The sequence below is a fragment of the Amphiura filiformis genome, chromosome 5 (genome assembly GCF_039555335.1).
Source record: "Amphiura filiformis chromosome 5, Afil_fr2py, whole genome shotgun sequence".
In the NCBI taxonomy this organism is placed as follows: domain Eukaryota; kingdom Metazoa; phylum Echinodermata; class Ophiuroidea; order Amphilepidida; family Amphiuridae; genus Amphiura; species Amphiura filiformis.
Window position 1 is genome coordinate 40,750,512 of NC_092632.1, and position 13,025 is coordinate 40,763,536.

Sequence of the window (13,025 nt, forward strand, 5' to 3'; positions counted from 1 at the left end):
TAATTCATCACCAAAAATTAATAATCGAGAAAGGTAAATTAATTAGCAAAATAATAGATCCAGATGGTTGTATATGATTGGTTGGCGCATTCACGTGTCAAGCGATATCGCAGGGAAGTTGAGATTTCTTCAACTTGCAAAAGCGACATCGTTTTAGCCTTGGTGATTTGAATCAATTGATCGGCTTGACGCTCTGGAAATGTAAGTAAACATTGAGCATGCGTGAAAATCGCTTTTCTGCAAAAGCGATCGAGTATAAATTCAGCTTAAGACTATTCCCACTACTAGACATTTCTTTAGGCAAGTAACAGTCATGTTTCAACTTGCCCAATGCATATTCCAAATTGAAAGTGATATCGAGCTGTGATTTTGAGGAACATGCCTTTGTAAATCCATCTTACAATAGATTATTTTGTTTCCAATATAGAAATAATTTACTTTTTCAAAGGCCTAAAAAAAGAAGATTTGTATGAACTTTTCGATCGACCCTAAAATCTGAACAAATAGGGTCACATTTTTTTTCCTATTTGAATTTTCATATTTGGTATAAAATAAACAAAAATGTGAATTTTTTTTGCCTGTTTGTATTAGTGGGCATAAATCATAGCTTACCATGGCATTTTGTGGTGAACTTAATTTTGTATGTGGCAAAAAAAAGAAAAGTAAAAGTAAACTGACCTACCGACAGACAGACCCTGACTTTGGAGCTTTTGGGGCAATACAATTTTTTTTTGTCTAATGTAATGAGTGGCTTGATGGTAAAGAGCCATTTAAACTGGCCAGTAGCATCAGTATGATATACAAGCAATAACAACAACTATAAAACTATTGCTATTGATGAGGGTTTTTTATTATAGTTTAGTTTGTGTAATTCGCCAAAATAAAATGGATATCATATTGCAACTTGACAACGAAAATGAAAGGCGTCAAAATTGCTTCTTCCATTTTTATGATATCCTACTAAAAGCATCACCCCAGACAATCCAGGAAATAATATGTGACATGATCAAGGGGAATGAGTCACATGTCGACCCTGGTCAAAAATGAGTTTTACATAATATGTTTCAGAAATTGAAAAACCCATGTTGATACGACTTTTCTTTGCAAAGTTACATCAATTTATCAATCGCTGAAAACAATATAAAACAAAAGAATTTTAACACTTTCTTTGTCAATATCTCAAAATCAATATTAGCGACATCCGACTCATTTCCCTTGATCGTGTCATATATTTGAACATCAAAGCTAACATTTTACTCTGCACAAAGTGGCACAGAGTAGGAAATAGCATCAACTTTTAATAATTATAATACATCGAGGGTTGACAAATGTTGAGATTTTGGTACCAAAATAATCTGTAATACCCACAGATTCTTAAAATCATAAGCCTTAACTCAATTCAACTTCCTATTGCATCTATAGCACAATAATACTTGGTCACATCTCAATACAAAAATATTATTTTAATCATTTTTCTCCAAAAGGCACTTTTTGAGTTAAGGCCTTCTGTTTGTCAACCCTCGAAATGTACTTTGGATCCAACAAACAATTTATTTTACATTTTTGGTCCCATAAAATGTTACATTCAGAATCTATTCACACACATCGGATACTCAATAGTTGTCATCTAGCTCAATGCAAACTTAACAGAATTGCATTATGGCAACAGCTATAAATTAAAATATCTTAGATATACACACACACATTTCTTGAAATATAAAGCTACATTAATTCTTGAGACCAGATGTTTGTCACCATATGACGTCACCCATGCCATTCACCATTGCACGTTCCTTGGTTTTCCTTTCAACCTGTCGTCTGTAGCGCTCTAGTTCCTGAAGGAAAGGAATAAAAAGGATGTGCTGAGTATTAGTATACAAATATTGACTGCTATGAGGGGCATGGTTAAAATTATAGGCCCAAGGTGATCTCAAAACCATGACTATGACTAGGCATAGTCATGGTTTTGAGATCACCGCGGGCCTATAATTTTAACCATGCGACGAATAAAAAGCAGTCAATATTTGTTTCTCTAAATCTTAAGATTCTTGTCATCTGTTTGGTTAAGCATCGATTTTGGGAAGAGAAATTAATAGTTTCAAAGCGAGCGGCACACAGATTACAATCTCGATTTATGCGTAATTATAGCGCATGAAAACATTAACGCGTGCGTAATACCATTTTACGCTGGGAAAAAGCGCGCAGTTTGATCGTGACGCTTGCGTGACCGGTCCATAGTTCATTTCCATGGACCGGTCCATAGTTCATTTTGCGGGCATAGTTAATTCAATGACTGCACTTTCAACCAATCAGATGACAGGAATCTATATATGAGGTACATGTATATAATTGATTTTAGTATTGGCATCAGCTGGAAAGGTATAAAAAGTAGAATAAAATTAATTGTTTTTTACCTTTTCAGTTCATGACTCAGCACTTTTTATTAGCTTATGTTATGGTTTCTCAAAACATTCACATCCACACACTGTATAGCATGCATACTCACTCAGTTGTGGAAAAAAAAGTTTGGGAAACCTTAATATAGGCCAATGTCGAGATTCTCGCAGTAACAAATTACGTACTCGCACACAAACAAACACACATCTCATCACACACTCACCACACCCCACTATTCCGCCCCAAATTGTCAAAACTATCCTTTCTCTCTTGTTCTACTCTACGCTGTCTGGCTTGCTGCAACCAGTGCCTACGTATAGCTCCTTGTAATACCTTATCTTTTTGCTCTCTCATATTATCTACAGCTGGCTCAATATACTGGGGGTCTTTAGTTGGATCGTCTGCGACTGTATGGTCACCTACACTCTGTTGAAAGAAGATCAGTTCAATTGGTTTATAAACAGTCTAACAAAACCTGGGGTCCATTTCACTAAACTTTATGAAGCTTTGTAAGTCTCGAAATCGTTCGTAACTTACGATGAGTTGTAATGTTTATTTCACTAAATTTACTTACGAACGGTACCCTTCATAAGTAATACAGATTTACTACAGGGACCCTTCGCAAAGTTATGTCTAGTATTGGGTATTCGTAACTTTACGAACGGTTACTTGAGTTACGAAGGGTTAAATGTTTAGTGAAATGGACCCCTGGAAATTATAATCTTACAAACTTTGCATCATGTTGAGCCAAAACCCATGAAATCACTGTGAGTCTGTTGATACTCTGCCCTGAGCATGGGAAATTTTGTCACCAAAGTCAGCAAGATGGATTCTATCAATGCTGACTTTCACATCAATCCACCATATTACCTTGTTGTTGATTTGGGAGTTTGAAATCTTACAAAGTGTCACCCTAATATGGACCAGTATAACATTAAAATTTTACAATTTGAATTGAAAATTGAGGGTCTGTAGATTTCAAACCTAAGGGCCCAAATGCAGACATGCCAACTTTGAAATCAAGTTTTCCGTATTCAGACGACCAAACCCTGTATTTTGTACCCCAAAACCATATTTTCGTAAATTTGTACCTTTTCTACAAATCCCATGTGCATCTTGCGCTGTGAATGTCTTTCCCATTCTTCAGTTTGGTTTGGGGAGGGGTGTGCCGCTGAGAATTTGAAAGTGGACCCATCAATATACCAAGAAATTTGAACCCATCGATAAACCAACTTGAATTTAGGTCAAATAAAGGTCAAATTTAACACAAAATGTTGTACTGGGTCAATTTAAAATATTTTGGCTACAGTCAAGCAAAATTGAGCAATTTTCTGAAGAAATTAAGAAAAATTTGAAAAAAGCAACCATCCATATACCAAAATTGGCCTAGGAAAATGGGCTATTGATATACCAAAAGGCTGAAATGCTACCCATGTTTGCGGCATGACCCAGTATGACCATTTGTTCCGAGTACCCCCGGGCTGTAATGCCACTCTATTACGCTACATGTGACCTGAATCTTACCTGCTGAGGAAAGAATGATGTAAATGCTTGTTTCCATAGGTCCATGGGGCTACGTGCATTGACATGTCCAAGATCACTATCTGCTACTGGGGGTAAACCTAAGTAGGTTGAAAAGCAGACAGTGCATATTTAGTTGTAAGGTACCAATGAAAACCAAATCAAAACCATCTGCAAATGTGACATGATCAAGCGTAATTGATCTTGGGATACAGCCAATAGTGGCGTTCAACTTCTTTTGTATTTTTGAATTAACCATATGGAACTATAAGTCCAAATGTTCTGGAATTTTCAGCAAAATAAAGCTATGAAAATGGTCAATGAAAATTTCATTAGGGGCAACTTTTTTAGCCTCTGTAATCCCAAAAGTTGTTGATTGTTTACATTTGTTGCCATATACCTTGATACACCTTCACATAACATTTCTTGAAAATAAAAATATTGATATTTTGCTGTTATTACATGGAAATGAGGTTTGTTACCTCAAAAACAGGTAATCATTACACATTGACTCTCAGAGTGTCAAGTTAGCTCTATCGGTATTGGGCATACATAACTTAATCATAACCCTAAGACATACTTGACGTCAAAATACGTCTCTGTATTTGAGAGAGCACTTCGGTTGTGCCGCCTTTACATGTAAGCATATTATGCTGGGATCCCGAGAAACACATGTTTTTAGGCTACACGATCAACAAGCGACAAGAGATATAATAGTTTAGGGTTCATACCACTAAATGCGCATGTGAAGCGGTTTCCGGTAAAAGTTTATCACGACTATAGTCCCAACTTTGCATAAAAATTGTGCAAAATCGGTACAATATTAACAATTTTAGTGTTGCAAATCGTGTTTTCTAGAACTTGTGAATGTGATCTATACTAATTTTAACAAAAAACGCGAAAATTTGAGTGATGTTTACGATGATGAGCGCATGAACACACGAGGTCAAAACGCGGTTAGCAGTCGGACGTAAACACGGGAAAATCTGGCCTTTTTATATAGCGCTATTTTTCTCAAAAAGTAGACCTAAATTATGGTGTCATTTTCAGATATGTTATGCAGAATTTTGTTCTGATTAAGATGATATCAAATATATATTTCAAAGTAAGACGTAACTCGACTTATAGCCTAAAATGTGACCCCTATTTTGCACGTAAAGTCTATGGAAAGCTATTTAGTGGCATGTACCCTTTAAGGAGCAATTCCATGCGTTTTCAGCAGCGTCTTTATCTATTTAAAATGCACGCGAAGAAAAGAGGAGGACATCAACAAGCTGCGTTCATGGACGCCGCCGGGGTTTTTCGCTGTATGTGCGTTTGCATGAATAGGCCTGCTTTTATTTCCAATTTAATAAAAGTTCCAATTTTGGTAGAAGTTTGAAACCTTTTGATATGAATAAAGAAGAGTTTCAAAATATTGAAAACATTGTTTATTGGTGTTTAAATTACAAAGAAGTTTTTCAATTTCATTGTTATTTTTAACCAATTTTTTGTCATTTAAACTCAAGTTTTGGCCTTCAATTTTAATAAAATTACATAAAATATTAGATTTAAGATATTTAAGTTTCTAGTTTGCTTTATTTATACCACTGTCCAGTATTTTAAATAGTTATAACATTCAAAGTTTAATTTATATTAATATTTAATTTCAAATAGCCATTCATTACATTTGCTTTTTGGACAAAACGGGTTAAAAGTGATGCTGGAGGGGGGGGGGGGGGTAGGCCTACTTGATTGACATTTCTTGTCTTTTTAAATATTCTGCAGGTACTGAGAATGTTTTAATTTTGAAGTTATGCACTGGTAAAAGATGTTCAAAGAACGTTTACTCTTAACATCAATTAATATCTTCATGAAAATAGCAAATCAGCAACCATTGTGCATTCATGTGCATCAAAATGACGAAAAATGGCAATTGTCGGCTATCATGCTTGTGCTTGAAATCGACATCCTGTCTAGAGTATGAAAGAAAATACCCCAAAATTTCTTACAATTAATTTAAAATGTAGTGAAAAAGATAACAAAATCATTTTCAAGGCCTAAAAACGATGTTTTAGCCTCTTCAAGGGTTCATACCACTAAATGCGCATGTGAAGCGGTTTCCGGTAAAAGTTTATCACGACTATAGTCCCAACTTTGCATAAAAATTGTGCAAAATCGGTACAATATTAACAATTTTAGTGTTGCAAATCGTGTTTTTCTAGAACTTGTGAATGTGATCTCTACTAATTTGAACAAAAAGCGAAAATTTGAGTGATGTTTACGATGATGAGCGCATGAACACACGAGGTCAAAACGCGGTTAGCAGTCGGACGTAAACACGGGAAAATCTGGCCTTTTTATATAGCGCTATTTTTCTCAAAAAGTAGACCTAAAATATGGTGTCATTTTCAGATATGTTATGCAGAATTTTGTTCTGATTAAGATGATATCAAATATATATTTCAAAGTAAGACATAACTCGACTTATAGCCTAAAACGTGACCCCTATTTTGCACGTAAAGTCTATGGAAAGCTATTTAGTGGCATGTACCCTTTACTAAATTGAATCTCAGCGATGTTTTTACTCACCTATTTGCTGCATTGCATCCATTCCAAATGGGACCATGATTGGCTTATTAGGGTCAAAGTTGAGATTTTTGGTACTGTATGGGTGAAACAAGTATAAAATAAACAACACATTACAAATATAGTTTGCCGAGGTTTAATTTGAAATATGAATTAAAGTCAACATCAGATTTGCAGCAGTGAAAGAGTGGCAGTTCCGCAGATATTAAAGGGCGCAGAGCACTCTTTAACATTTTTGTCCATTTGCCTTTCTTGAGGTAGTAGTGTCTGCATGTGATACACGGGTGATCACAGGCAGTGTGTTTGTGGGGCACAGTCACTTTGCGCCTCTTTGTGCTACAGATGCACCACCTATGATTGTGCATGTATCACATGCTGATGCTGCCGTCTCAAGAAAGCCGAATGGACTATTATTATCATGGCTGAAATTAAGCGGCCCTGTGGGAGTTCAAGTTCCAATCAGTACAATGACTATCCCGATATTGCTGCAGCAGTGCTTTCAAATTTACCAAGGCTTTTAAGCTCCATATAGCACAATTAGGACACACATTTCATTAAAAAACAAACAAACTTAAGAAGTGGCCTCCATTTTGTTTTAAGATTAACTGCCTTAACAAAGTCTAAGTAGCTAGTTCCTTTTGTTTTTTATATTTGACTCATTAGCTGCTTTGTACTATTGACCTTTGACCTTGACACATACCTTGTACTTATTTGTGTTCCAAATGCTAAGTGACTCACATAGGCTTTGGTACGCAACATCAGAGCATCTGTTTTGTTGCTGCAGAACTGTAAACAATTTGAACAAGACAGAACAGTATCTTTATTGAAGAGAAAACAACTTGCACTTTTTTTTTTTTCACTGACTTTTGTAGGTATCTACCTTGGAATTCATATCTTACAAAAGCATTTATAATAAAAATGTTATACTGCTTTTCGCACTTATTCATTCAATTTCATGATTACGAATAGCACAAATTATTACTATAACCAGGCTGATGCTTCTGCAATAACTTTCCCCTTGAATAGGCCATTTGCTCTTCATATGTGATCAATTAGGAGGAGACACCGGAAAGAGCCAAGTTGCTGCACTGCTTCTGTCTCTATCTATAGCCTGTTTTATCTCAAGTTGAGAGTAATGCCATGTTGGATTTAGCAGTGGCAGATCTGAATCATGAGCGCCAACTTATCCTGCGGGGTGCATACACATGCGCAGAAGGGCGACTTGTCCGTACGCTAGCAACACAACCATGTAAATGCACTGATTCAAATCTGCCGATGCAAAATCCAACACGGTGTTACTCTCAACTTGAAGGGAGACAGGCTATATATAAAAAAGTGAAAAGTGTAGTCTGAGTGTAGACTGTCCTTACTTATTGGATATCGGTCGCAACACAGTTGTGTATGTGAAGGACAAAATATGTTTCCAAGATTTCTTTAATAGTTAAATGGAATAACTTTTATAGGATACAGCTAGCTCTAAACCTTTACGTCACTATGTGAAACTGAAAATCACTCTATGCCACTATGTGTTGCCACCGACGATATTATGGTTTAACTTGTGAAGACCTTACCTGCAAAGCTGCTCCGTAATTATGTGCAAGAAATCTCATTGTTTTACAGATGACTTTCCTCTTCTCGGAATCAAAATCCTACAGGAGGAAAACAGTGAGAGAGCAAACATTTAATTTGGGTAACGAAGAATAATACCAGAGTCATCAACACATGGACAACATGGTCACAGAATAGAAAAAAACCAGTGTGTTACATTATCTGAAATCATTTTGTACATAATTTATGGAAAATAAATCACTTTGATTTGAATGTAGTAGCTCTTGTCTCTTAATACGCTCACATGTGTACTTCACTTGCTTGCTAAGAAGAACGTCACTTTTGTGGGAACATTTGTGGCCGAGTGGATAAGGCGCCCGACTCATAATCCATAGGTTGCGAGTTCGAGCCCGCTCGTGTAAGCGTGTTGTGTCCTTGGGCAAGGCACTTTATCCTCATTGCCTACTGGGGGATGGGGTTGGGTTGGATTGGATGTTTGTATAATTGTTTGTTTCAATGTTGCAATATTGGCGCTGATTAAGCTGCTGCCTGCAAATTGCATTGTGTCTGTTTAGTTGTGTTTAATGTACAATTCTAGCAATTTAACCTGCGGGTCACCTTTAAAGTTTGAAATAAAACCTTCTTTTTCACTTGTTTACCTTTTTGCATGTACATAGCGCACGTAAGCATCCAGTAACTTAACTAATACCCTCATCAGATTTACATAATTGTGTTATTTTTTTCGTTTTCTTTACCATGGTCCGACTGTAGTTGACTAAACAGCACACTGCAGATTTCACACCACCAAATAGTATATATGGTTGTGCGCCCTTGAATTTCACTTCTCAGAAAAACCCATTGATTCTGAATATAAGCATTAAAATGAGCAGAAATTTGCATAATTTTAGCCAAATTTGGATTGGTCATGATTAGTAATATTAATTCCTGCAAGTGTACCACAGATGGGAGAGATCGAATAACTTTTAATGATTTTAAGCAGCCTTTTCTTTACAGAAACACCGGCATGGTTTTGCCTGAAAAATAGGAAATTCCCAGACATCGTAGACTTTGAGGGCCAGTCGTAAAAAAATAATGACGGTCAACCTATATTTTTCCCAGCCAGAGGGATCAGGCAAGGGCTGATTTCAACCATCATAGCTGTCGCTTAAAACTGAGTCGCTCCTGTGAAGAAAAAATGACGTTTTCTTAAGGCAAATTTAGCACATATCTCTATGGGACTCTGATTTGGTGGTGTGAGATCTGAATGGAGCTGTGTGTGAGTCTCAACTTTTGATTGAGCAAGTTAGCCCTGTGCCTAATTCGTGTTTGGATTCACCGAAGAAGTGCATTGACTGAATTTATGTAATTAAAGGCTAAAATTGAAGAGAACTGCAACATTTGCTACTAATATACCAGTGCTAAGGTGAGTTTATGACCCAAAATGTGTGTTTGAGTGAAAGATTCCATTTCAGTAGAGTGACTTAGGCCCATGCAATGTAATCATAATGTTTTGTAAGCTTACATCATCAATGGCATGCAATGACTCAGTGCCAGATATAGAAGACATTGCAGTATGGTGCTAGGGTACTGGTCGGAACTCATGAAATAGGCGCCTGGATCAGGTAAGCTTACGGTTTGTGTGTTGGTGGGGGGGGTAGGCTAAGCTTATGACTCCACTACTGGTAACCCAGGTAATGTTTACAATCATGATGGTATGCAATAACTCAGTGCCAGATGTAGAAGACATCAGTATATGGTGGTACGTGGGCTAGGGCACTGGTTGGAGCTCATAAAATGTGTCCATGGATCAGGTAAGCTTATGGGGGGGGGGTAGACTTAAGATTTCACTAATAGGCCATATAATTCAACACTTATAATTCAGACATTGTGGTCATGTTATTCTTTGTTTTTGTGTGTCTGCCTGGTTACTTGTCCCTCTTGACTGTAAATTGCTGAAAGCCTAAGTCTTGGTGAATTTTTAACATGGTAATCACACTGCTATCTTCAGTAGATAGCAGATGTCACAGACACAATGATTCTGCTTGAAAAAAATTTTAACCAGCTTCTTGCTCAAATTATGCTAAAAATAAGTTAATTAGATTAAAATAGTCTGAAATTAAGGATAATCAGAAACATGTTGCATCATTCAGATTTCACACCACCAAATAGTATATATGGTTGTGCCCTTGAATTTCACTTCTCAGAAAAACCCATTGATTCTGAATATAAGCATTAAAATGAGCAGAAATTTGCATAATTTTAGCCAAATTTGGATTGGTCATGATTAGTAATATTAATTCCTGCAAGTGTACCACAGATGGGAGAGATCGAATAACTTTTAATGATTTTAAGCAGCCTTTTCTTTACAGAAACACCGGCATGGTTTTGCCTGAAAATAGGAAATTCCCAGACATCGTGAGACTTTGAGGGCCAGTCGTAAAAAATAATGACGGTCAACCTATATTTTTTCCCAGCCAGAGGGATCAGGCAAGGGCTGATTTCAACCATCATAGCTGTCGCTTAAAACTGAGTCGCTCCTGTGAAGAAAAAAATGACGTTTTCTTAAGGCAAATTTAGCACATATCTCTATGGGACTCTGATTTGGTGGTGTGAGATCTGCAGTGTACTATAGTTGAATAATGGTTACTTGTGGTCATACGCACGTGTGTGCTAATTATGTATGAGCACCGATCACAGGCCAATGCATTGCTGAAATGCATGATCGGATGACGTGTTGTGGTCACACGTGTGATTGCTTGTACTAACTAATAATCTGACCATAGTAACTTGGGCGCTAATGATGCTAAATAGCATCGTTATGGAAAGATGGTGCAACTATAGTCTGCCTATGGTCGTGTGTGGTCACACACTACCCATACTACGGTCAGAATATATCATTCCGACCATCTTTACTTGGTAAAAACATGCACAACTGACCAGGGTCTAAGAATTAATTGTCACCAGTGGAATAACAAGAATCTCATGCAACTTACCTGAAACACATCATACTTGCTGCCTATGATTACCAGTGGAATTGGAAATGGATCAAGGATATCTTTATCCTGCAAAAGTAAAACAAAATACACCTGATCAGTAGCTATCCAGACAAACAGAGAACAAGTATACACAGGCCTACTGGCACAATTTACAACAAACTGCAGTGGCACTGCTTGATTGCCTTGCAATATGTTGACAGTTGGTCATAGTAAATTCTTAGTCAGTGGGAGTGGTCTATTACGTAGACATATAATCCGATTGGACAATCGCATGATTTTGGGCGTTGTCTATCAGGCTGTAGACGACCCCACGTCATCATGCGTGTTGATAACGCATATTAACACGCTCATAGCGGTGCCCGCATGTATCGCGTTGTATGTGTAGACGCAGTGCGGAATACTCGCACGCGCTAGCAGTACGCTCAACAAAATATGTAAGGTTGTAAACAAGTTTCGTTCATTTTAGAAAAAGGGGAGTTTTTATGACGGTAACTTAATTTTTGCTTTAAAAAATAGAAAACAGTTATTGTAATAATATTTAACTGACTAAGAATGAAAATAAACGATAGGAATTTTTATTTTGACTATCCTCTACCTATGATAGACGACAGGCAGGTCCAATATTTTTATCGTAGCTGCGCCGGCATCCACTACTCAAAATATTGGACCTGGCTGTCGTCTATCACACGGTAGAGGATAGTTAAAATAAAAATTCCTATCGTTTATTCTCTAACAGTAGCGTAGCCAGGATTTTAGTGTGAGGGGGCAAAGCCAAATTTTCAGCCCCATTGGTCAATTTTTTGTCCCATTTTTATCCACTTTATCCCTAATAATTTTCTGCGGGGGAAGTTTCCCCCAGCTCCCCACTGGCTACGCTCCTGCTAGATAATCCCACCAAGTTTGTCAGTTTAACCTGTAGACCACTTTAGTAAAAGTGATGATAGTGTACATTAATTAGGCTATCTTGAGCCTTTTCACAGTCATCTCAAACAAGGTTATATATATGCGAATTATGCGTTGTTTGTGCATAGCCCTACAGTTTTGTGCATACAGCTCTCGTGCTGTCGTGCATGTGAAGTATAAAGTGCATGTACAGTAAGTGAGAAACCCAAAATGCACTTTTGAGCATATTATATTATATGTTTGAATGGTGAACCATATTCTTGGTGGCAACATGGTGATAGCACGATGGTGAATCCTAGCAAAGGATTAATAACAATACTTACTATGCTGACTTTTGATTTCATCAGAATTTTCCATTAACAGTTCCATTTTAACCAACAACAAGTGATAGTTCATGATTTCTCATATACACTTGAATTCGACAAATGTTGCACTGGGTCGTCACAGCGACCATTTTTACATTTAAATGAACTCAAGTTCAAATTTGACTAAATTCAACTTCTGTGCACAAATGGGGTCTATGACAATGTGTTCACTGTGCTGTCTAGTATCAGGTGTTTTTAGTATATTCTTTTTCTTACCGGATGATCTTCTCCTATTCGTCTCCATGACTTTGCCTTGATGCGATCATATATCCTGGGATCCTCTGCAGACACTTTAGATATCACATGTTCTATCCTATTGAGTGCTGCCTTTAATAATGTCTCCATTGTATTCCAGATTTCATAAGGATGGGATAGGTCTAACACAAGGACTGCTGCTGCTGACCTACGATGGGGAAAAGAATATTATACCCTCTTTTGAACCATTTATAAATAATTGTGTGTGTACACTTTTAATATGCCTCAAATAATGAAATAGGCATATTTGACCGACGGCCTAGATGAGTGGGGAGGGAGCACCGTACCCCCCTCCCCTCAGTGGTGTACATGATCTAATCAGACCAAAGACAGCAATAATAAAATTGAGGGCACCCACCTCACCTCCCAACACAGTGTTAGGGTTAGGCTTAGGATTAGGGTTAGGTTAGGGTTAGGGTTAGGCACCCTGAGCGGGGTATTCTGTAGTTACTCCAAATTGAGATACAGGAAA

The 13,025-nt window shown here is 37.2% G+C and overlaps 1 protein-coding gene across 1 annotated transcript in view; it reads right to left on the bottom strand.

Moving 5' to 3' along the window:
* Positions 1 to 1,502: 1,502 nt before the first annotated feature.
* Positions 1,503 to 13,025, bottom strand: part of LOC140153125 (cytoplasmic dynein 2 light intermediate chain 1-like) — a 28,266-nt gene continuing 16,743 nt past the window's right edge. Inside the window, exons 6-13 of the mRNA XM_072175766.1 lie at positions 12,515 to 12,701; positions 11,028 to 11,096; positions 8,058 to 8,135; positions 7,187 to 7,272; positions 6,490 to 6,563; positions 3,922 to 4,019; positions 2,731 to 2,823; positions 1,503 to 1,835 (exon numbers count right to left, since the gene is read on the bottom strand). Coding sequence (XP_072031867.1) covers positions 1,752 to 1,835; positions 2,731 to 2,823; positions 3,922 to 4,019; positions 6,490 to 6,563; positions 7,187 to 7,272; positions 8,058 to 8,135; positions 11,028 to 11,096; positions 12,515 to 12,701 — 769 coding nt within the window. The 3' untranslated portion in view covers positions 1,503 to 1,751. The remainder of the gene's footprint in view (positions 1,836 to 2,730; positions 2,824 to 3,921; positions 4,020 to 6,489; positions 6,564 to 7,186; positions 7,273 to 8,057; positions 8,136 to 11,027; positions 11,097 to 12,514; positions 12,702 to 13,025) is intronic.